Source organism: Dromiciops gliroides, chromosome 1, assembly GCF_019393635.1.
Source record: "Dromiciops gliroides isolate mDroGli1 chromosome 1, mDroGli1.pri, whole genome shotgun sequence".
Classification (NCBI taxonomy): domain Eukaryota; kingdom Metazoa; phylum Chordata; class Mammalia; order Microbiotheria; family Microbiotheriidae; genus Dromiciops; species Dromiciops gliroides.
The window spans coordinates 285057139-285078768 of NC_057861.1; the positions used below are offsets into that span (position 1 = coordinate 285057139).

Here is a 21630-nt window from a genome sequence, read left to right on the forward strand (position 1 = left end):
ATCTAGTCCAATCCCTTTATTGTAGAGACAAGAGAAATGAAGTTCAGAAAGTTTAGGTGACTAGGAAGTGGTATAGCTAGGTCTCAAATCAGACCTCCTGACAAGTGACAGTTACAGTGTTCTTTCTATTACACAATAAAAGAATTAAAACTATATTGGAAACCATAATGGGAGATGTGGAAGAAGTAGAAAAAAATCATTCTACTCACGTTTTGTTTTCTCCTGAAGTGATAACATGCTGCCTGTTTGGTTACTCTTCATTGACCTAAATAATGATACATAACAATCACTTTTATATAAAAACAATGTTGTACACTATTGAATTAAATCCTTTAGAACTGAACGGTCTGCTTAAAATGAAATTAGTTTAAATGTTTTTCAATGATGCACTGAAATGATAGCCCTAAATTCTGGTTTTAAAAAATGATACAAATGAGGAAAAACTGCAACTCGCCTCTGCCATCAAATACTTATCAGTAGGGGCAGCTAGGTGGCGCAGTGGATAGAGCACCAGCCCTGGAGTCAGGAGGACCTGAGTTCAAATTTGACCTCAGACACTTGATAACTTACTAGCTGTGTGGCCCTGGGCAAGTCACTTAACCCCAAGTGCCTCACCACAAAACAAAACAAAACAAAAACCCAAATACTTATCAGTAGACTGAAAGCTCCTTCTATGAAAATATAAGTTCCCTGAGGGTAGAGACTGTTTTTTTTTTTCATTTTTGTTTTATATTCTCCATATGCTGCAGGCTCTTAAAAATGCTTGTTGAATTAAATTGAATAATGATCATCACTGGCCATAAGATGAATCCTAAAGACAAAGATATCAGGCCTCTAAGTGGAATTATCCTCATCATCTATCATTTAATTGGGTAGAATTTAATTAATAATAAATTCAACTAGTCTGAGTCTTGGCCATTCTTTTTTTTTTCTTTTTTTCTTTTTTTTGCCACTGCAATATTCCTTAAATAAGGGATCAACCACACCTCAGTGAGGGTACTGAATAGAAAAATGCAGCTGCTCTAGTTTAGCAGAAATACTTCTGGGCTTCAGATTGGAGAGATCCAAGTACAAATCCTGACTCTGAAATTTTAACTATTTTTTACTATAGGAGTTACTCAATCTTTTTGAACCTCAGTTTCTTCATCTGTAAACTAAGAATAATACAGTCTGCATTACTTTGTTTGGTTTTGGCTTTGGGTTTTTTTGTGGGGCAATGAGGGCTAAGTGACTTGCCCAGGGTCACACAGCTAGTGAGTGTCAAGTGTCTGAGGCCAGATCTGAACTCAGGTCCTCCTGAATCCAGTGCTGATGCTCCATCCACTGCGCCACCTAGCTGCCCCTAAGTCTGCATTACTTTGTGAGGATGGAATAAGATAATGAATGTAAGGCATTTTGAATACCCTTGTGTTAATTCATAACATAAAATCATTGTACACTACAAGATTTAGAACTAGAAAGGAGACTTACAAACTACCTGGTATAAACCTTCCATTTTACAGATGAGGAAGCTAAAGCCCAAAGAGTTTATGTGAAATCTTCACATTCACACAGGTAGTAAAGAAAATCAGACTAGTTTTTCTAGAAACTGCATCTCTTATTTTATTTCTATGCTATATTTTTTTTTTGTGGGACAATGAGGGTCAAGTGACTTGCCCAGGGTTACACAGCTAGTGAATGTCAGGTGTCTGAGGCCAGATCCAAACTCAGATCCTCCTGAATCCAGTGCCAGTGCTTTATCCATTGCACCACCTAGCTGCCCCCTCTATGCTATATTTCTTTTGGGTAAATAGGTGGAGCAGTAGATAGAGTGCCAGGCCTGGAGTCAGGAAGACATCTTCTGAGTTCAAATCTGACCTTAGACACTTATATACTGTTTGCCTCCATTTCCTTATCTGTAAAACAAGCTGGAGGAGGAAATGCAAACCACTCCAGAATCTTTGCCAAGAAAACCCCAAATGGGTTCAAAAAGAGTCAGACATGACAAAAAAATAATTGAATAAAAATGCTGTATTTTTATTCATTCATTCATTCATTCATTTATTTGTCTGTTTATTTTGCAGGGCAATGAGGGTTAAGTGACTTGCCCAGGGTCACACAGCTAGTAAGTTTCAAGTGTCTGAGGCCGGATTTCAACTCAGGTCCTCCTGAATCCAGGGCCAGTACTTAATTCATTGCACCACCTAGCTGCCCCCAAAATACTGTATTTTTAAATGAATGAACTCCACTATAATTACAACTAATTTTAAATGGACATAAGAAAAAACAACTCCTATCTTTGTACTTTATAACAGATTTAATTCATGTCAGATGTTTTCTCAAGAACTACAAATTTAAACTATAATTACCAATGTGATATCAGAGGTTGACAGTCTGATTTAAAATATTGCTTTTCTTTAAGATTACCATAACAATGTTAAAAATAACATTACCTGAGAATTATTATAACGATCCCATTATCACTAAAGAGAATTTATGCAAAAGATATTCTCTCAGACTTTCAAAAAAGAAAGTATTCCTATTGTGGGGCTAAGGGTCAAAATGAATATAAAATACATATACTTTCCTGTTTTTGAAATTCTCTTCTTTTACAGATTGCTGCCCAGGGTTCTGAGGTAAAGAAAATGATGGCAGGCAAGTGGGTATATCTTCAGTCAAACTAAAATAAAATTTAAAAACATTTTTAAAGATGTTGAGAACGTGCCTAAAATATAGTTGTACTTCATATTTCACAACATTAAATAAGAGAATGGAAGTCAACTTGGAACTCTAGGAAATAACTTCACAGACTAGAAAAGATCCAAAATAAAGAAAGTGAAAATGGCATAAGTACACTAAATGGATAAGGTGCTTTCTAAATGTCTACTCAGTGAACATTTAATAAATGGACAAATGGGGATGACCTCTTTATAATTAATAAGTACACCATTTCCTTTAGAATAATATGGCCAAAAAGAATAATAATATAGCCCCCAAATAATTATTGTAACTGCTAGAGTCGGCAGGAAGCCCAGCAAGTAAGGTTGTGCTCTGCCTCCCAATTCTACCTCAACCTTAGATTCTTTCTTGAGGTTAAAAAAGGTTGAAATCTAATAAGAAAAGTTCAATGTCAGGGACTGAGGAATAGCTTAATTTTAAGTCACCTTCCTTAAGGAACAGCTGTGATTTCTTGATTAAAATGGCCCTTTACTTCTTTGTACCCTCATCCTCTCTCATTATTGTTACCATGATCTATCCTACCAATCTTTTATCTACATCTACATCTTTCCCAACTTTTGATTGCTCTGTGGCGCCTTCTCATTGTTTTCTAAGTTTTCATAAAGTGTATTAATATAATATATAACTGAAAATGTAATTATTATTTAAGATAGAGCCTTTTGCCCACTCTCCTCCCCAACTCCCACAACTGATCTCAAAGATTCATATCAATTACTATTCCTTGCAGGGCAACTGTTGGTATAATTTGGATGTATATACAGGTAATATACAGGTAAATCCACAGGAAAAATTTCAAGGATAGTTGAACATTTAGTCATTTAAAGTAATAATATTTTACATCATAGGTAATATTTTTTAATAACCGCTATTTGTCAGTATCAACATTAATGTAATGTAAAAGTTTTATCAACTAGTTTTGAATTTACATGCACATGAAATGACTAGTAAGATAGTAGATATTCTGTATTTAATTTTAAATGGTCTATTTTGAGTAACACTAAATTACTCACAATATTCATTTTACTAAGGTAGAATTTTATCTATTTTATATCAACGAAATGGCATTTTTAGTACCTATCTACAATATTCAAGGCACTATGGTAGGTACTAGGGAGACAGACAAAAATGAAAGTCTCTGCCATTCTAGAATGATGAACACAACTATATTATCAACAAGAAAACAAAACTAGAGGGAGAGAAAATTCATACATACCTGAAAAAGGATCTAGAAGAAAAGTAATTTTTGCTTATTTGTTAATTGATTTGGTTTTATTTTATTTTGTTAAAATACTTAGAGTTTTGGTTTATTATTTTATTCCTTTATTTTTGTAAGTTTACTTGGATGAATTGTTTTCTTTATGGTTATTAAGTTCATAATTTAAAATAAATTTTAAAATCACTATGGATTTGGGGAGGAATGTGTAGCATCCCATCATTTGAACCAATTAGTATTATCACCTGTGAATAAGAGCAATTTGAAAACATCACCATAGAATCCTCTGATATGGCTGTTGTTCAGGACATTGTCAATAAATATGGCAACCGTCATAGGCAAATAAGCATATGTCTCTCTCTTTCATGCTTTCATGTTGATACTCAACAGATTATTAAGTAAAAACTATGTCAATGGTTATGTCCAGGGTGTTGTGAGGCTCAAATTAGATAATGGATGTGAAACACTTTGCAAAACTTAAAGCACTATATAAATGCCTGCTATAATTATTATTATTATTAGCTTACAGTCACCAGGACTCCAGCCTAGTTATGACTTCATTCTCTGAGCCTTCTACTGCTCTCCTGCTGTGTTCAAACAATGTTTACAGAGCATTACAGGGGTGTGCTGGTAAATGTCTAACCATCAGGTTCTTGGGGTGGTGCGGGGGGGAGGGGGAGTGAGGGGAATGTATGTGCACACAGTTTTAAATTTAATCAGCCTTATTAACACTTCCTTAAATCTAGACAATCCACAAAATAATAAATCAAGCTCTGATTTCTTAGGTATAAATACTCACACTGAAAATATAAGCCCATCAGAGTTGGCTCCAGGACACCCTTGGTGGTATCTGTCAGTCTTGTATGGTTTAAACACATACCTGAGAGACACTTTATTTTAGGAAAATCCTTAAGGCTGCATCTTGTTCTACCAATCAAATGCTTTTTAAAAAATAGTCAATAAATAGTAGATAGTGACCCTTTATAAATTCCATTTCTCTTAGCTGTGTGATCATAATGATTTAGTTCACGAAAATTGTCTCTTAACCTTTTCATATTTTCATCAAGGATACCCTAAATAAATTCATAGACTATTCTCATGAAAAGTTTACATAAAGATGAGGAAGAAAAAGAAAAGGCCAATATCTTCTTAGTTGTCTTTTTTGGTAAAAGAACCATCTTTCTCCTTGGAGTTCATGTATAGCATCAAATCTACTCTAAACTTCCATGTTTCTATTAAGGGAGCCACTCTTCTATCATTCACCCAAGTTTATAAGTTCTTAACTCCCTCTCCATATCTTTTAGGGGGAGGGGCTGACATGCACACACATATATTTTGCTTGACTATTTCAGGTTTTATTGATAACTTGTTTTAACAGCAGCCATTTCTGGATAGTACTCCTCCCTACCACCAATATGAGGCTTCCTTTTAACCAAGATAAGCAATTGGGTAAAACCAACTAATATAGGGACCACATCTGAAAGCATATACCGTATACTGCACCTACAATCTTCACCTCTTGAAAAAAAAAGGAGGGAAGTGTATTTCTTCGTCTCTTCTCTGGGGCTAAGTTTGGTCATTTCAATTACATAAAATTCACCTTCATTTCATTGTGATTTTTGCTTATATTACTGTAGACATTTTGTGTACTGTTTCCTTGGTTCTACTTCTTTCACTGCATCAGTTCATTCTAGTCTACCAGTGTTTCTTTTAAATCTTCATATGAATTATTTTTTATAGTTCAATAATACCAAATCCATTCAGATGCTAAAATTAGTTCAGCCATTCCCCAAATGATGTGTATCCACTGAGTTTCCAATTGTTTGCTGTAATAAAATAATTGTTATATATTTCAGCCTATAAAAGATCTTCCTTTTTGTCTTTGACTTCTAGCAATAGAATCCCTGGGTCAAATTGTATGGACGGTTTAATGCTTTTTCTTGTATAGTTCCAAATCAATTTTTGAAAATAAATTATTTTTATTACTTTGTTAATATTTCCAAATTACATGTAAAAAAGATTTAACAATCATTTAAAAACTTTTGAGTTTCAAATTCCCTCCTGCCCTTTCCTCTTCCTTAAGAAGGCAAACACTTTGATTGTGATTATACATGTGAGGTCATGCCAAACATATTTCCCTATCAGCCATGCTGCAAAAGAAAACGCAAACAAAAAAAAATAATAAAAATGAAGAAAGTTTTAAAAAGTATGCTTCAATCAGCATTCAGAGTTCATCCGTTCTCTGGAGTTGCATAGCATTTTTCATCATGGGTCCTTTGTAATTGTCATGGATCATCGTACTACTGAGTTAATTACAGCTGATCATCATTGCTGTTACTATGTGCAATGTTCTCCTGGTTATGCTCACTTCACTTTGTATCAGTTCATATAGGTTTTCCCAAAACCATTCTGCTTGTCATTTCTTATATCACAGTAGTATTCCATCACAATCATATAGCACAACTTGTTCAGCTATTGCTCAATTGAAGGGCTTCCCCTCAATTTCTAATTCTTTGCCACCACAAAAAGAGTTACTATAAATACTTTTGTACAAATAGGTCCTTTTCCTTTTTCTTTGATCTCTTTGGGGTACAAACCTAGTAGTGGTATTGCTGGGTCAAAGTGTAAACATACTTTTATAGTCCTTTGGGCATAGTTTCAAATTATTGTAAAGAATGGTTGGGGGGGTGGGGCTAGGTGGTACAGTGGATAAAGAACCAGCCCTGGATTCAGGAGGACCTGAGTTCAGATCCAATCTCAGACACTTGACACTAGCTGTGTGACCCTGGGCAAGTCACTTAATACTTACTGTACCACCAAAAAAAAAAAAAAGAAAAAGAAGAAGAAGGAGGAGGAGGAGGAGGAGGAGGAGGAGGAGGAGGAGGAGGAGGAGGAGGAGGAGGAGGAGGAGGAGGAGGAGGAGGAGGAGGAGGAGGAGGAGGAGGAGAAGAAGAAGAAGAAGAAGAAGAAGAAGAAGAAGAAGAAGAAGAAGAAGAAGAAGAAGAAGAAGAAGAAGAAGAAGAAGAAGAATGGTTGGACTAATCCACAACTCGAACAATGCATTGTGTCCCAATTTTTCCACACCCCTGCCAGCATTTGTCATTTTCCTTTTTTATCATATTAGCCAATCTAATAGGTATCAGGTGGTATCTCAGAGTTGTTTTAATCAGCATTTTTCTATTTTTTGTAAATTTGGTTTAGTTCCCTATATATTTGAGAAATGAGGCCTTTACCAGAGAACCTTTTTGTACATTTCCCCCATTTCCTGTTTTCCTTCTAATTTTGGCTGCATTCATTTTGCTTGTGCAAAAGCTTTTTAATTGCATGTAATCAAAATTATTTTACTTCCTGTAATCTCCTCTTTCTCTTGTTTCGTCATAAACTCTTCCCTTATGACTAGATCTGACAGGTGCATTTTTCCATGCTCTCTTAATTTACTTTTTTTTTTTTTTTTGCAGGGCAATGAGGGTGACTTGCCCAGGGTCACACAGCTAGTAAGTGTCAAGTGTCTGAGGCCAGATTTCAACTCAGGGAGTCCTGAATCCAGGGTCAGTGCTTTATGCACTGTACCACCTAGCTGTCCCCTCTTAATTTACTTATGATATCACTGATCTATTTTGATTTTATCTTGATATAAGTTGTAAGATGTTGGTGCATGCCAAGTTTTTGAAATACTACTTTCCAGTTTTCATTCTTTTTAAAAAATTAATATTTTATTTTCCCCCAATTATATATAAAACAATTTTTTTAACATTTGGGTTATTTTTTAATTTTTGAGTTCCAAATTCTCTCCATCTCTTCCCTCCCCCACCCCATTGAGAAAGCAAGCAATATGATATAGGTTATACATATATAGTCATGTAAAACATATTGCCATATTAGTCATGTTGTGAAAGAAAACATAAACAAAAAAAACCCAAGAAAAATAAAAAAGTATGCTTTGATATGCATTCAGACTCCATCAGTTCTTTCTCTGATAAGATGGATAGCATTTTCCATCATAAGTCCTTCAGAATTGTCTTGGATTATTGTCTTGCTGGAAATGACTAAGTCATTCACAATTCATCATCATACAGTATTGCTGTTACTGTATACAATCAATGTTCTATGGATTCTGCTCATTTCACTGTGCATCAGTTCATGTGAGTCTTTCCAGGTTTTTCTGAGAGCATCTTGATCATTATTTCTTATATCACAATAGCATTGTATCACAATCATATATACCAACTTGTTCCATCATTCCCCTACTGATGGGCATTCCTTCCAGTTTTCTTAGCAATTTTTGTCAAATGATGAGTTCTTAACTCAAAAGCTTGGATTTTTGGTTATATCAAACACTAGATTACTCTGGTCATTTACTACTGGTGTGTTGTTTACTTATTCTATTCCACCAATCCACCACTCTATTTCTTAGCCAGTACCAGATTGTTTTGATGATTACTTCTTTGTAATATAGTTTAAAATCTAAAACTGCTAGGCCTCGTTCCTTAAGATTTTTTTTCATTGACTCCCTTGATATTCTTCACCTTTTCTTCTTCCAGATGAATTCTGTTACTATTTTTTCTAGCTCTATAATTCTTTGGTATTTTGATTGTTATGACACCGAATAAGTAAATTAACTTAGGTAGAACCGTCGTTTTTATTATATTGGGTTGGCCTACACATAAGCAATTAAGTTTCTCCAGTTGTTTAGAGCTGTCTTTATTTATGTGAAAAATCTTTTATAATTGTGTTCATATAATCCCTGGATATGTATTGGCAAGTAGACTCCTAAGTATTTTATATTGTCTACAATTATTTTAAATGGAATTTCTCTTTTTATCTCTTGTTGCTGGACTTTATTGATAGTATAAAGAAATGATGATTTATGTGAGTTAATTTTATAACCTGTAACTGCTGGCATTGTTAATTGTTTCAACTAGTTTTTTAGTTGATTCTCTTAGGGTTGTGTACATATAACATCATATCATCTGCAAAGAGTGATACTTTTGTTTCCTTGTTGCTTATTTTTACTCCTTCAATTTCTTTGTCTTATTACTATAGCTTGCATTTCTAATATAACACTGAATAATAGTGGTGATGATAAACTTCTTTGCTTCACTCCTTAGCTTATTGGGATGGCCTGTAGTTTATTCCCATTACAGATAATGCTTGCTCTTGGTTTTAGAAAGATATTTCTTATTATTTTAAGAAAGACTCCATTGATTCATATGCTTTCTAATATTTTTAATAGGAATTGCTGTTGTTTATCAAAGGCCTTTTTTGCATCTATAGATATAATCACATGATTTTTGTTGTTATTGTTATTCATATGAGCAATTATGCTGTTAGTTTTCCTAATATTGAACCAGCCCTGCATTCCTGGTATAATTTCAAATCATTTTTAAGAAAGATCATACAAATTCACAGATTTACCAATAGTGTATAAATGAGCCTATATTCCCAGAGCCCCTACAACAATGAATACTTTATCTTTACCAATTTGCTGGGTGTGAGGAATACCTCAGCATTAATTTTTATTTCTTTTCTTATTAGTAATTTAGGACAGGCTTCAATATGACTGTCAATAAGTCTATGACCACTCTTTTAAACTCCATTTGTTCATATCTGTTGACTACTTATCTCCTGGGGAATAATTCTTGGCCCTATATATTTGTGCTAATTTCTTATGGTTTTTTTTATATCAGACTTTTATCATTGATATTTCAAGAAAAGATTTTTTTCCACAATTGACGGTCTCTCTCTACTTATACTGGCTACTTTGATTTTATTCATTTCATATAATTGAAATAATCCATTTCCTCTCTTATGATCTCTTTTTTGATTAAGAATTCTCCTTATAACCATAGTTGTGAAAGGTACTTACTTCCATACGCCTTTAATTTTTGTCATAATATGATCTTTTATATTTAGGTCATTTCCATGTAGAACTTTTTTATACATGCTATATTTTCTGTCAGATTGCTTTGTAATTTTCTCAGAAGTTCTAGTAAAATAGGAAATCCTCCCCCCAAGTGGTTGTTTGGTTTAATCAACCTTACTAAAATACAATTGCTTATGATTCTTGCCTATCTAGTTTGTTCTGATGATGTACTTTTTAAAAAAACAGTGCTAGTTATTATTATTTTATAATATGGTTTGAGGTCTAGAAATGTGATGCGCCCTTCAGGTTTTTTTTTTAATTTTTTCCTGTGAGATTCTAGAAATTTTGTTCCTCCAAATATGTTCTGATATTATTTGTCTGATGGAAATAGGATTACATCAATAAGTTCTTAGGTAGTATTTTTATTTTACTGCCCATACCCTTCCAATAATGTCTTCCTGTATTTCTATCTTTAGAAATGCATTCCTTTTTCTTTTCCTTTTTTGAAATATACTATTCTGGAAGTACCAGATCCCAAAATATATTATAAGGCAGTAATAATCAAAATTATGTGGTACTGGCTAAGAAAATGAAAAGTGGATCAGCAGAACAGAGTAGATATACAATACATAGTAGTAAATGATTATAGTAATCTTGTGTTTGACAAACATAAAGATTTAAGTTTTTGTATAAGAATACACTATTTGGTAAAAGTTGTTGGGAAAACTGGAAAGCAGTCTGGCAGAAATTGCGTGCAGATCAATATCTTACTCCATTTACCAAGATAAGGTCAAAATGGATACATGACTTAGATATAAAGGGGATATTATAAGAAAACCAGAAGAACATATTCCCTATTAGACTTATGGATAGAAGAAGAATTTATGAATAAATGAGAGATAGCATTGTGAGATGTGAAATGGTTAATTTTGACTACATTAAATTAAAAGGATTTTATACAAATAAAATCAATATAGCCAAGATTAGAAGGAAAGCAGAATATTAGGGAAAAAAATTTATACACACTTTCTCAGATATATAGAGAACTTCATCAAATTTATAAGAATGAGTCAATCCCTAATTGACAAATGGTCAAAAGATATGAACAGGCAGTTTTTTTGGTTTTGGTTTTGGTTTTTTTTTTAGTGAGGCAATGAGGGTTAAGTGACTCCGCCAGGGTCACACAGCTAGTAAGTGTCAAGTGTCTGAGGCCGGATTTGAACTCAGGTACTCCTGAATCCAGGGCCGGTGCTTTATCCACTATACCCAACAGGCAGTTTTTTGATGAAGAAATCAAAACTGTATACAGTCATATGAAAAAATGCTCTCAATCACCATTGATTAGAGAAATACAAATTAAAATAACTTTAAGACATCATCTCCCACCTATCAGATTGACTAAAATGACAGAAGGGGAAAATGACAAATGTTGGAGGGAGTGTAGAAAATTGGGACATTAATACACTATTGGGACTTCCGGGGCAGAGCCAAGATGGCAGAGGAAAGGCAGTGAGCTTGTGAACTCATGACACGATTGCTTCAAAAAACATCAAAATAATGTCATAAGACAATACCTGGAGCACCGAAACCCACAGAAGAATGTGCTGAAATCATCTTCTAACCAAGAACAGCTTAGAAGGTCAGGAAAGAGGGAGCTGCTGTGCTGAGACAGGAGTCAAGCCCAACCCTACAGTCGCATTGACACAGATCCAGTCCCAGGCAGGCTGAGCATGGGAAGGAGATCCCCCGGAGCCTCTGAATCAGCTACAGCACCAGTGTCATCTGGAACTAAGCTCACAGTCTGGTGAGTGGGCTGAGCCCTGGGCAGGGGGGAGACTACAGGGGTCTATGCTGGTACTGAGGCAGAACTTGGGTTTTTCACCCCTGCTGGGAACCAGGAAGTAGGCTTGAGTAGCAGAGGCCCAGGTGGGAGAGGGGCACAGGCTCATGAGAGCTGACAACCACAACACACAAAGCTGGTTGATTAGTAAGTTGGCTTGGGGTCATCTACGCACCAGGGAACAGGCCAGGTGAGTGAAGAATTTGATCCTCCTTAAATCATACCACCTGGGACTTCTAAAGCTTGGGATACTGCAGCCTGGAAACAGTGCCCCACTTTAAGGAGCTCAAAGTCAAGTAAAAGAAAGACAAGATGAGTAGACAGAGAAAGGTGAGGACCACAGAAAGCTTCTTCAGTGACAAGGAAGATTGACGTGCACCCTCAGAGGAAGATGTCAATGTCAGAGCCCCTATATCTAAATCTTCCAAGAAAAATATTAATTGGTCTCAGGACATAGAGATGCTCAAAAAGAACTTTGAAGGTAAAGTAAGAGAGGTAGAGGAAAAAATGGAAAGAGAAATGAGGGTGATGCAGGAAAGACATGAGAAAGAAGTCAATAACTTGAAAAGTCAAATTGGCCAAATGGAAAAGGAGGTGCGAAAGCTCTCTGATGAAAATAATTGCCTAAGAATTAGGATTGAACAAATGGAAGCCAGTGACTTTATGAGAAACCAAGACACAATAAAACAAGTCCAAATGAATAAAAAAATAGAGGGCAATGTGAAATATCTTCTGGGAAAAACTGCTGACCTGGAAAAAAGGTCCAGGAGAGATAATCTGAAAATTATTGGTCTACCCGAAAACCATGATCGAGGAAAGAGCTTAGACATCATCTTCTAAGATATTTTCAGGGAAAATTGCCCTGAAATTCTAGAAGCAGAAGGTAAAATAGAAATGAAAAGAATCTACCAATCACCTCCAGAAAGAGATCCCAAAAAGAAAACTCCTAGGAATATTATAGCCAAATTCCAGAGCTCTCAGGTTAAGGAGAAAATATTACAAGCTGCCAAAAAGAAAGAATTTAAAGGGGCAGCTAGGTGGTGCAGTGGATAGAGCACTGACCCTGGAGTCAGGAGGACCTGAGTTCAAATCCGACCGTAGACACTTAACATTTACTAGCTGTGTGGCCCTGAGGAAGTCACTTAACCCCAACTGCCTCACCAAAAAAAAAAAAGAAAGAAAGAATTCAAGTACTGTGGAGCCCCAGTCAGGACAGCACAAGATCTAGCAGCTTCTACATTAAAGGATCAGAGGGCATGGAATATGATATTCCAGAGGGCAAAGGAATTGGGATTACAACCAAGAATCACCCACCCAGCAAAACTCATCATAATTTTTCAGAGGAAAATATGGGACTTTTCAATGAAAAAGAGGACTTTCAGGTATTCGTGATGAAAAGACCTGAACTGAATGGCAAATTTGACTTTCAAATACAAGAACCTAGAGAACCATAAAAAATTGGAGTTGGGGACATACCTGGGGTTGTGCAGTGAGTGACTGTCTTGTCTCTGAGGCCGGGTTTTGGCTGGGATCCCCCTGGGTCCAGGGTGGATGCTTTGTCCACTTTGTCACCTAGCTGCCCCTTGATGACATCTTTAAGGTTAAAATGAGGGGTGAGGGGAATGCACTGGGGGAGGGAGAAGGGCAGATGTGAAAACCTACATGAAAGAAACAGGAAAAGGCTTATTTATGGAGTGGGGGAAGATATAGGGGAGGAACAGGGCAGTAAATGAATTTTACACTCATCAGAAAAGGCTCAAAGACCTTAAACTGATCAGAGTTGTCTCAAGGAGGGATTAACATACACACCTAACTAGGTGGAGTAATCTATTTAATCTGGGCAGTAAATGAGGGTAACACTCATCAGATTTGGCTCAAAGACCTCAATCTCATCAGAATTGGCTCAAGGAGGGAATAACATACACATTCAATTGGGTGGAGTAATCTCTCTAACCCTGAAGGAAAATAGATGGGGAAGAGGATAAATAGAGAGGGGCAAAAGAAGGAAGAGCAGATTGGGGGAGGGGACAGACAGAAGCAAATCCCTTTTGAAGAGGGATAGGATGAAAGAAAATGGATAATAGAATAAATATCATGGGGAAGGGAATAGGATGGAAGGGAAACAGTTAACAACAGTAATAATGAAAAAGAGAAAAGGGCGAAAAATTGTACAAAAAATATTTATAGCAACTCTTTGTGCTGGCTAAGAATTGAGAATCAAGGGAATGTCCATCAATTGAGGAATGATGGAAGAAGCTGTGGTATATGATTGTGGTGGAATGATCTTGTGCTATATAGGAAATGACAAACGGGATGATCCCAGAAAAACCTGGAAAGACTCATGAACTGATGTATGGTGAAGTGATCAGAGCTGGGAGGACATTGTGCATAGTGACAGCAGTATTGTTCAATGAGAAATTGTAAATGACTTTACTCTCAGCAATGCAATGATCTAAGGCAATCCCAAGGGACTAATGACAAAGCTTACTATCCATCCCCATAGAAAGAACTGATAAAAAGAGCACTTGTGGATTGTACATATATAACCTGGTTGCAATCTTGTGGAGAGAGGAGGAAAGGGAGGGAGGGAGAAAAATTTGGAACTCTCAATCTTATGAAAATGAATGTTGAAAACTACCCTTACATGTAACTGGAAAAAATAAAATAAATGTTTGTTGCTAAAAAAAAAAAAATACACTATTGGTAGAACTGTGAACTGATCCAACCATTTTGGAGAACAATCTGGAATTATGCCCCAAGTGCTATAAAACTGTGTATACCTTTTGACCCAGCAATAGCACTATTAGATCTGTATCCCAAGGCAATCAGGGGAAAAGGAGATGAACCTATATGTTCTAAAATATTTATAGCAGCTCTTTTTGTGGTAGCAAAGAACTAGAAATTGAGGAGATGCCCGTCAACTGAGGAATGGCTAAACAAGTTGTGATATATGATCATAATGGAATACTATTGTGTTATAAAAAAATGATGAGCTGGTTGTTTTTATAAAAACATGGAGTTTCATGAAAAGTGAAAAATGAGGTGAGCAGAACCAAGACAATATTGTATACAATAACAGCAACATTATTTGTTGCTGTGAATGACTAAGTTATTCTGAATACCATAAATACTCGAGTCAACTACAAAGGACCCATGAAGGAAGATGCCATCCACCTCAAGAGAAATAACTGATAAATTTGAGTATGCATAGTATGGTTTTACAAATGTTTCTAAATCTGCATCAAAAGGTGGCCTTCTCTAGTGCAGAGTGGAAAGGGAGAGAGAGAGAGACAGCTTGGAACTTAAAATATAATTGCAAAAAATTTAAATAAAAAAAAGAAATATCCTATTCCAAGCTCTTCTCATAGATGAAGGGTAATCCTTTGCTATTTGAACTGACATTTCTTCAAAGCTGGAGTCTTTCATGACTCCTTTCCACATTTGCTATTTGGCATAAAAATTCTGAAGGTTACCATGACATACCTTGGAATTTCATTCTTAGAGTTCTTCTCTGTTGGCAATCTGTAGAATTAATCAAATGATGAAAACATGTACAAAATCTAGAGTAATTAAAGCTACGCACACACACAATGATAGAACACAAACACCACCATATTTTTAATGAGGTTCACTTTTTTTTTAAGGAACTTTCCTTTTCATCCCACTTTAGCCAAGAAAGTTTTAATGTTTGTCTACTATGTGCAGGGTTCTATACTTGGTATACTGGAAAGTTAAAAGAGAAATAGCAGAAACTATCCTTGATCACTTCTTTTTTTTTAATTAATAAAGTGTTTTATTTTTTTCCCATTACATGTAAAGATAGTTCTCAACTTTTGTTTATACAGGCTTTCAATTTCAGATTTTTCTCCCTCCCCCCTCCCCTAGACAGCAGGTAATCTGATATAGGTTTTATATATACATACATATATATATATACACACACACACACATATATATATATATATACACACACACACACACACATATAATAACATTAATCCTATTTCTGCATTAGTCATGTTATAAGAGAAAAATCAGAGCAATGATGAAAAACCTCAAAATAGAAAAAACAACAGCACCAAAAACAAAAGAAATAGTATGGTTCATTCAGCATCTATACTCCACAGTTCTTTTTTTCTTGGATTTGGAGATCCTCTTCTATCATGAGTTCCCTGGAACTCTTCTGTACCATTGCATTGGTGAAAAGAATATAGTCCATCACAGTAGATCAACACTCAATGTTGATGATACTGTGTATAATGTTCTTCTGGTTCTGCTCATCTCACTCATCATCAGCCCACACAAGACCCTCCAGGTTTCTCTGAACTCCTCCTGCTCATCGTTTCTTACAGCACAATAGTATTCCATTGTATTCATATACCACAACTTGTCCAGGCATTCCCCAATTGATGGGCATCCCTTCAACTTCCAATTCCTTGCCACCACATAAAGAGCAGCTATAAATATTTTTGTACATGTGGGTCTCTTTCCCCCTTCCATGATCTCTTTGGGAAAAAGACCCAAAAGTGGTATTGCTGGGTCAAAGGGTATGGACAGCTTTATCGCCCTTTGGGCATTGATCACTTCTAATAAATGGGTCATGAAGAAAAATAATTTTCTACCTCTATTGCAATCTGGTGTCTATGTATCCACAATGTACCCATAGATATATTTCAAGGACTTGGTGAATTTGGATATAAAAAATAGCTTTATTTTAATTAACCTATAATTAAAATTTTAATATTAAAGAAAATTCTGAGGAGGGGATCCATAGGTATTCCAGAATGCCAAAAGGGTCCATGACTCAAAAAAAGGTTAAGAACTCCTGCTCTCAGGCAGATTTCAGAAAAATCTGGAAAGACTGATACTGAGTGAAGTGAGCAGAACCAGGAGAACATTGTGCACAGTAATAGCAACATAGTGTGATGATCAACTGTGATAGACTTAGCTCTTCTCAGCAATACAATTATCCAAGACAATTCCAAAGGACTCCTGAAGGAAAATGCTCTCCACATCTAGAAAAAAAGTAACTGTGGGGGGCGGCTAGGTGGCGCAGTGGATAGAGCACCGGCCCTGGAGTCAGGAGTACCTGAGTTCAAATCCGGCCTCAGACACTTAACACTTACTAGCTGTGTGACCCTGGGCAAGTCACTTAACCCCAATTGCCTCACTTAAAAAATAAAAAAATAAAAAAATAAAAAATAAAAAAAAGTAACTGTGGAATCTGAATACAGATAGAACCATGCTGTTTCTACTTTTTTCTTCTTTTTTTGAGGTTTTCCCTTTTGTTCTGATTCTTCTTTCACAACATGACTAATGCAGAAATATGTTTAATGTGATTGTACATATATAACCTATATCAGATTGTTTTCTGTCTTGGTGAGGAGGGAGAAAAGGTAGGGATTGAGAAAAATTTGGAACTCAAAATCTTATAAAAACAAATGTTGAAAACTATCTTTACATGTTAACTGGAAAATAAAATATTAGTTTTAAGATTAAAAAAAGAACTTCACCCAAGTCACTGCAAGTACAATAATTTACTAATATTCAAATTTAAGTATTTTTCTTATTATTTGGATTTTGTGGAGTTGTTATGCTAAAAACCTCTAACTCTCTCATGAACAAGTTTCACTTAATAGTATTTTATTTTACCCAATTACATGTAAAGATAGTTTCAACATTCTTTTTTTTTTTTTTTAGTGAGGCAATTAGGGTTAAGTGACTTACCCAGGGTCACATGGCTAGTTAAGTGTTAAGTGTCTGAGGCCGGATTTGAACTCAGGTACTCCTGACTCCAGGGCCGGTGCTCAATCCACTGTGCCACCTAACATTCATTTTTGTAAGATTTTGAGTTCCAAATTTTTCTCTCTCCCTCCCTTTTCCTCTCCCTCTTCAAGAGAGCAAGCAATATGACATAGGCTATCATAACCAAGTCTCTATGTATATAAAATTTCTTCTGCCTAATAATAAAAGCCATAGGTTTCTAAAGAAAACTATATAACTCCATTCTATCTATCCAAATTTGGCAAAGGAAGAAAAACACTCAACATGTATAAATGGTCAACTGAAGCAAAAAAAATTAAATTCTTTATTAAAATCCTTATAATGGACAAAAATAATCAAAATCACTTCTACAAAGAAGCCTCTATATCACTAGTATTACATAAAGAAATATTATACTAAAATGAATTTAAATGTCTATAAAATTTACCTGATTCTAGGTGTCTTCAGAGCAGTATATGGATGTCTTTTAAGCACATCTAGTGGAGCCTCTGTATTTGTTCTGTATCTTTGCACTTCTGGTAGAGATGGAATTGTATCTACTTCTTTGAAATCTTTCAAACCAAATATTGAGGAATATTCTAATTTAAAATATTTTCAAAGAAATAACATGTTATTACTCTATCATAAGCATAATACTTATATTAAAAATAATATATATTAAACACACAAAAATATTTTAAATCACTCATTTAAAAGTAAAGAATATCTTTAATTCATATAGCATATTTATTTGGAAGATTTTTATTTCTACATATCATAATTTCATTGAAGTAATTTTGATTTGATCATTTTAGGGTTCCAAACCCATTCCTGTATCAGACAAATATATATATATATATATATATATATATAGAGAGAGAGAGAGAGAGAGAGAGAGAGAGAGAGAGAGTGCTAACTTTGATTCTCCAAAAGGACGTTAGGAAACACCAACTAGCCTCCAAGGGAGTCTCTATCTTTCTGTTCTCTGACAGAGAATCTGCTCCTATGTCTGCAGAGTTTTGACATTATTCATTCTTCATCCAATTTTCATTAAGGGCACAGACAATAAGTGAAGAGGAGTAAACAATTCCAAAACTGAAGTGGGAAAAATTAAAACCATCCCTGAAACTTACATAATACAGCAGATATTCTGTGGATGCTCAAAATCTGAAAAAAAACTATATAAATAGAGACATGATAATTATAGTCTCACAAAGCTGTTTAATAAATACTATGTTCAAAGGGGACCTTTGAAAGCTGTCTTAATTCTTTTGGTCCAATGTGTTGATTTTCAATGGAATAAATATTCTTGGGGGGCAGCTAAGTGGCGGAGTAAATAAAGCACCAATGCTGGATTCAGGAGAACCTGAGTGCAAATTTGGCCTCAGACACTTGACACTAGCTGTGTGACATTGGGCAAGTCACTTAACCCTCACTGCCCCCGCAAAAAAAAAAAAAAAAAAAAAAAAAGCAAAAAAAAAGGAATATTCTTCCTCTGAATTACAGTTGAGCCACCTCTAGAGTATACATTGTCTTTATCACTTTTATTTATCTTCTCATGTATTCTGTCTTATCTCTCTAACTAAAGTATAAATTCCTTGAGGACAGGGATTATGTCACTGTATCCCTAACCCTAATATGGTACTTTTTATGTATTTTATATTCAATAAGTATTTGTTGATGGTGGTGATCATAGATTTAGAACTAGAAGGGACCTTAGAGCCCCTCTAATCCAAACTGAGATCTGTGAACTTAAAAATTTTTTTGCTAACTGTATTTCAATATAATTCCTTTGTAATCATATGTATTTGATTTTAAGCATGTACAAACTTTATTCTTTTTTAAAAATTTTATTTATTTATTTTGCAGGGCAATGGGGGTTAAGTGACTTGCCCAGGGTCACACAGCTAGTAAGTGTCAAGTGTCTGAGGCTAGATTTGAACTCGGGTACTCCTGAATCCAGGGATGGTGCTTTATCCACTGCGCCACCTAGCTGCCCCCAAACTTTATTCTGAGAAGGGGTCCACTGGTTTCATCAGACTGACAAAGAGGTCCATGACACACACACAAAATTAAGAACTCTTGCTCTAGTTGAGTCTCTTCATTTAACAGATGAAGAAAATGAGGCTTAGGGAGATTAAGTGACTAAGGTCAGAGAATTAGCAATCATCAGGGCTTGGATTTGAGAATCCATATCCAGTCTTTTTCCTGCTCAGCTAAATATTAAATTGCATTTAGATGCAAATTGGAGGAATATCCAACATAAGTTTTTTTTTGTTGAAATGGATTTTCTATAATCCCACTTCTAGCAGTAACACAGTCATCTATGACTTCTCTCTCTCCACAGATGCATATACAATCCTTGCCATTCCCTTGGCCACCCTGCTAGTTCAGGCTTGCATGGATTATTCTTTGTTTTGGTTTGGTTGTTTTTACAGGGGTTAAGTGACTTGCCCAGGGTCACACAGATCAAGTGTCAAGTGTCTGAAGCTGGATTTGAACTCAGGTCCTCCTGAATCCAGGGCTGGTGCTTTATCCGCTGTACCACCCAGCTGCCCCCAACATGGATTATTCTAATTGCATATTTTGAGGACTTCTGGCCTCTAGGCTCTCCTTACTCTCTGCCTTACACTCATCTGATCAGGTCACTAAACTGTTCAAAAACCTTCTATGATTTCTTTTTTTGGGGGAGGGGGGGCGGGGCAATGAGGGTTAAGTGACTTGCCCAGGGTCACACAGCTAGTAAGTGCCAAGTGTCTGAATCTGGATTTGAACTCAGGTCCTCCTCAATCTATAGCTGGTGCTTTATCCACTGCACCACCTAGCTGCCCCCTCTATGACTTCTTAAAGTCTAGGCTTCATCTAGCATCCAAGACCCTCTATAAACTGGCTTTGGTCTTTTTTCCAGCCTTATCTCACATTACTTCCACTTCATATTTTCTATGATGAAATGAAATTTAATGGTCCATTGAAAATATACTATGCTCTCCTGCCTCTGTATCTTTGTCCAGTTCTCTCTATGCCTATCCCTTCATTCTGATATCCTTCATTTGAGCACATATATTCTATGGCTAAACATCACTTTTGTGCAGCATAATTATCCTGTTTCATAATGATGCAACAGTTGAAAGTGCTCTTTCCATCCTCAGAGCTTTTAGCATTTTGCATTTCTCTTATACAGTGGGGTTCGTTGCTATTATTGTTCCAGATTTGTGATTTCACAGACATTTTCCCAATGAGAAAAGCCTTCTACTAATGAAGACCAGCAACTGCTCTGCAACTTCTTGTCCTAGAGAGTAGCCTAGTGCTGAGAAGTTAACTGTATTCCTCAGCATCACATAGCCTGCATGTGTAAGAGGCGGGACTTGATCCCACTTCTTTTAGACTTTAAGGCCAACTTTGTACTCATGATGTCACAATGGCTTTCATATATTTTGTAGTGCAATTATCCAAGTCCATGCCTAATCAGTTCTACTTTACTATAAACTTCAGAATGAAGGCGGGAATTGTGTTTTATTTATATTTATATCTTTGTCATCCCAATACTCCCAAAATCTAGCATGGTCCACTGTACATAATTGGTGCTTCTCCATTTGTAACCAAAAATGGGCATTAAATGAGAACTTTTTCCAAGGATTAAATGTTATAGAAGCCAGGCCTAGGAGTACATGAAGGTGAGTTTTTATACTATTTGGTGAATTTGTCTGGTTGTTAGTTGGATAAGTAGATAGGATCAATGATGTGAATAGGTTATATACATATTTTGACTAAAATTATGGAGGATCTAACCATTGTCCCAAATTTGCAAAACTATACATAATTGTTTCAATACTTCAATTCATCTGTGATTTTCCTTGATGTGGGTAGTTCCTTCACTGGCACAGCTTGCAACCAATTCATGCATTCTCATCCTGTTCAATTCTTGTTCTTGTCTTTCCATGAATCCTTCACAGATAATGTAGTCTGATATGTTGAGAGTCTCCCTCTACATGTCTTAATATAACACTCTCCTTACCTAAAACCAATCTGCTTCCTTTCTGATCATACATATACTTAATCATGATTTTTTGCCATTTTCCATGGAAAAGTTATTATTAGTAATATGTGTTAATGTACTTATACTTCTACCATGCCTTTCCATTGCATCTGGATGACATGAAACTGATTCTGAAATTGTCATGATGCAGAATGTATAGCCATACAGGATAAATGGGAGAATACTAGTATTTTTTA

The 21630-nt window shown here is 35.6% G+C and overlaps 1 protein-coding gene across 2 annotated transcripts in view; it reads right to left on the reverse strand.

Annotated features, from left to right (window-relative positions):
• The window catches only part of C1H8orf89 (chromosome 1 C8orf89 homolog), a 77960-nt gene that overhangs the window by 14046 nt on the left and 42284 nt on the right, over positions 1–21630 (reverse strand). Inside the window, exons 5-8 of one of the 2 annotated variants that reach the window (XM_043975556.1) lie at positions 17846–17969; positions 15118–15156; positions 2567–2659; positions 210–265 (exon numbers count right to left, since the gene is read on the reverse strand). In XM_043975556.1, the coding sequence (XP_043831491.1) occupies positions 210–265; positions 2567–2659; positions 15118–15156; positions 17846–17969 (312 nt within the window). Of the gene's footprint in view, positions 1–209; positions 266–2566; positions 2660–15117; positions 15157–17845; positions 17997–21630 lie in introns of both variants that reach the window. The other variant, XM_043975555.1, reaches the window with a different exon arrangement.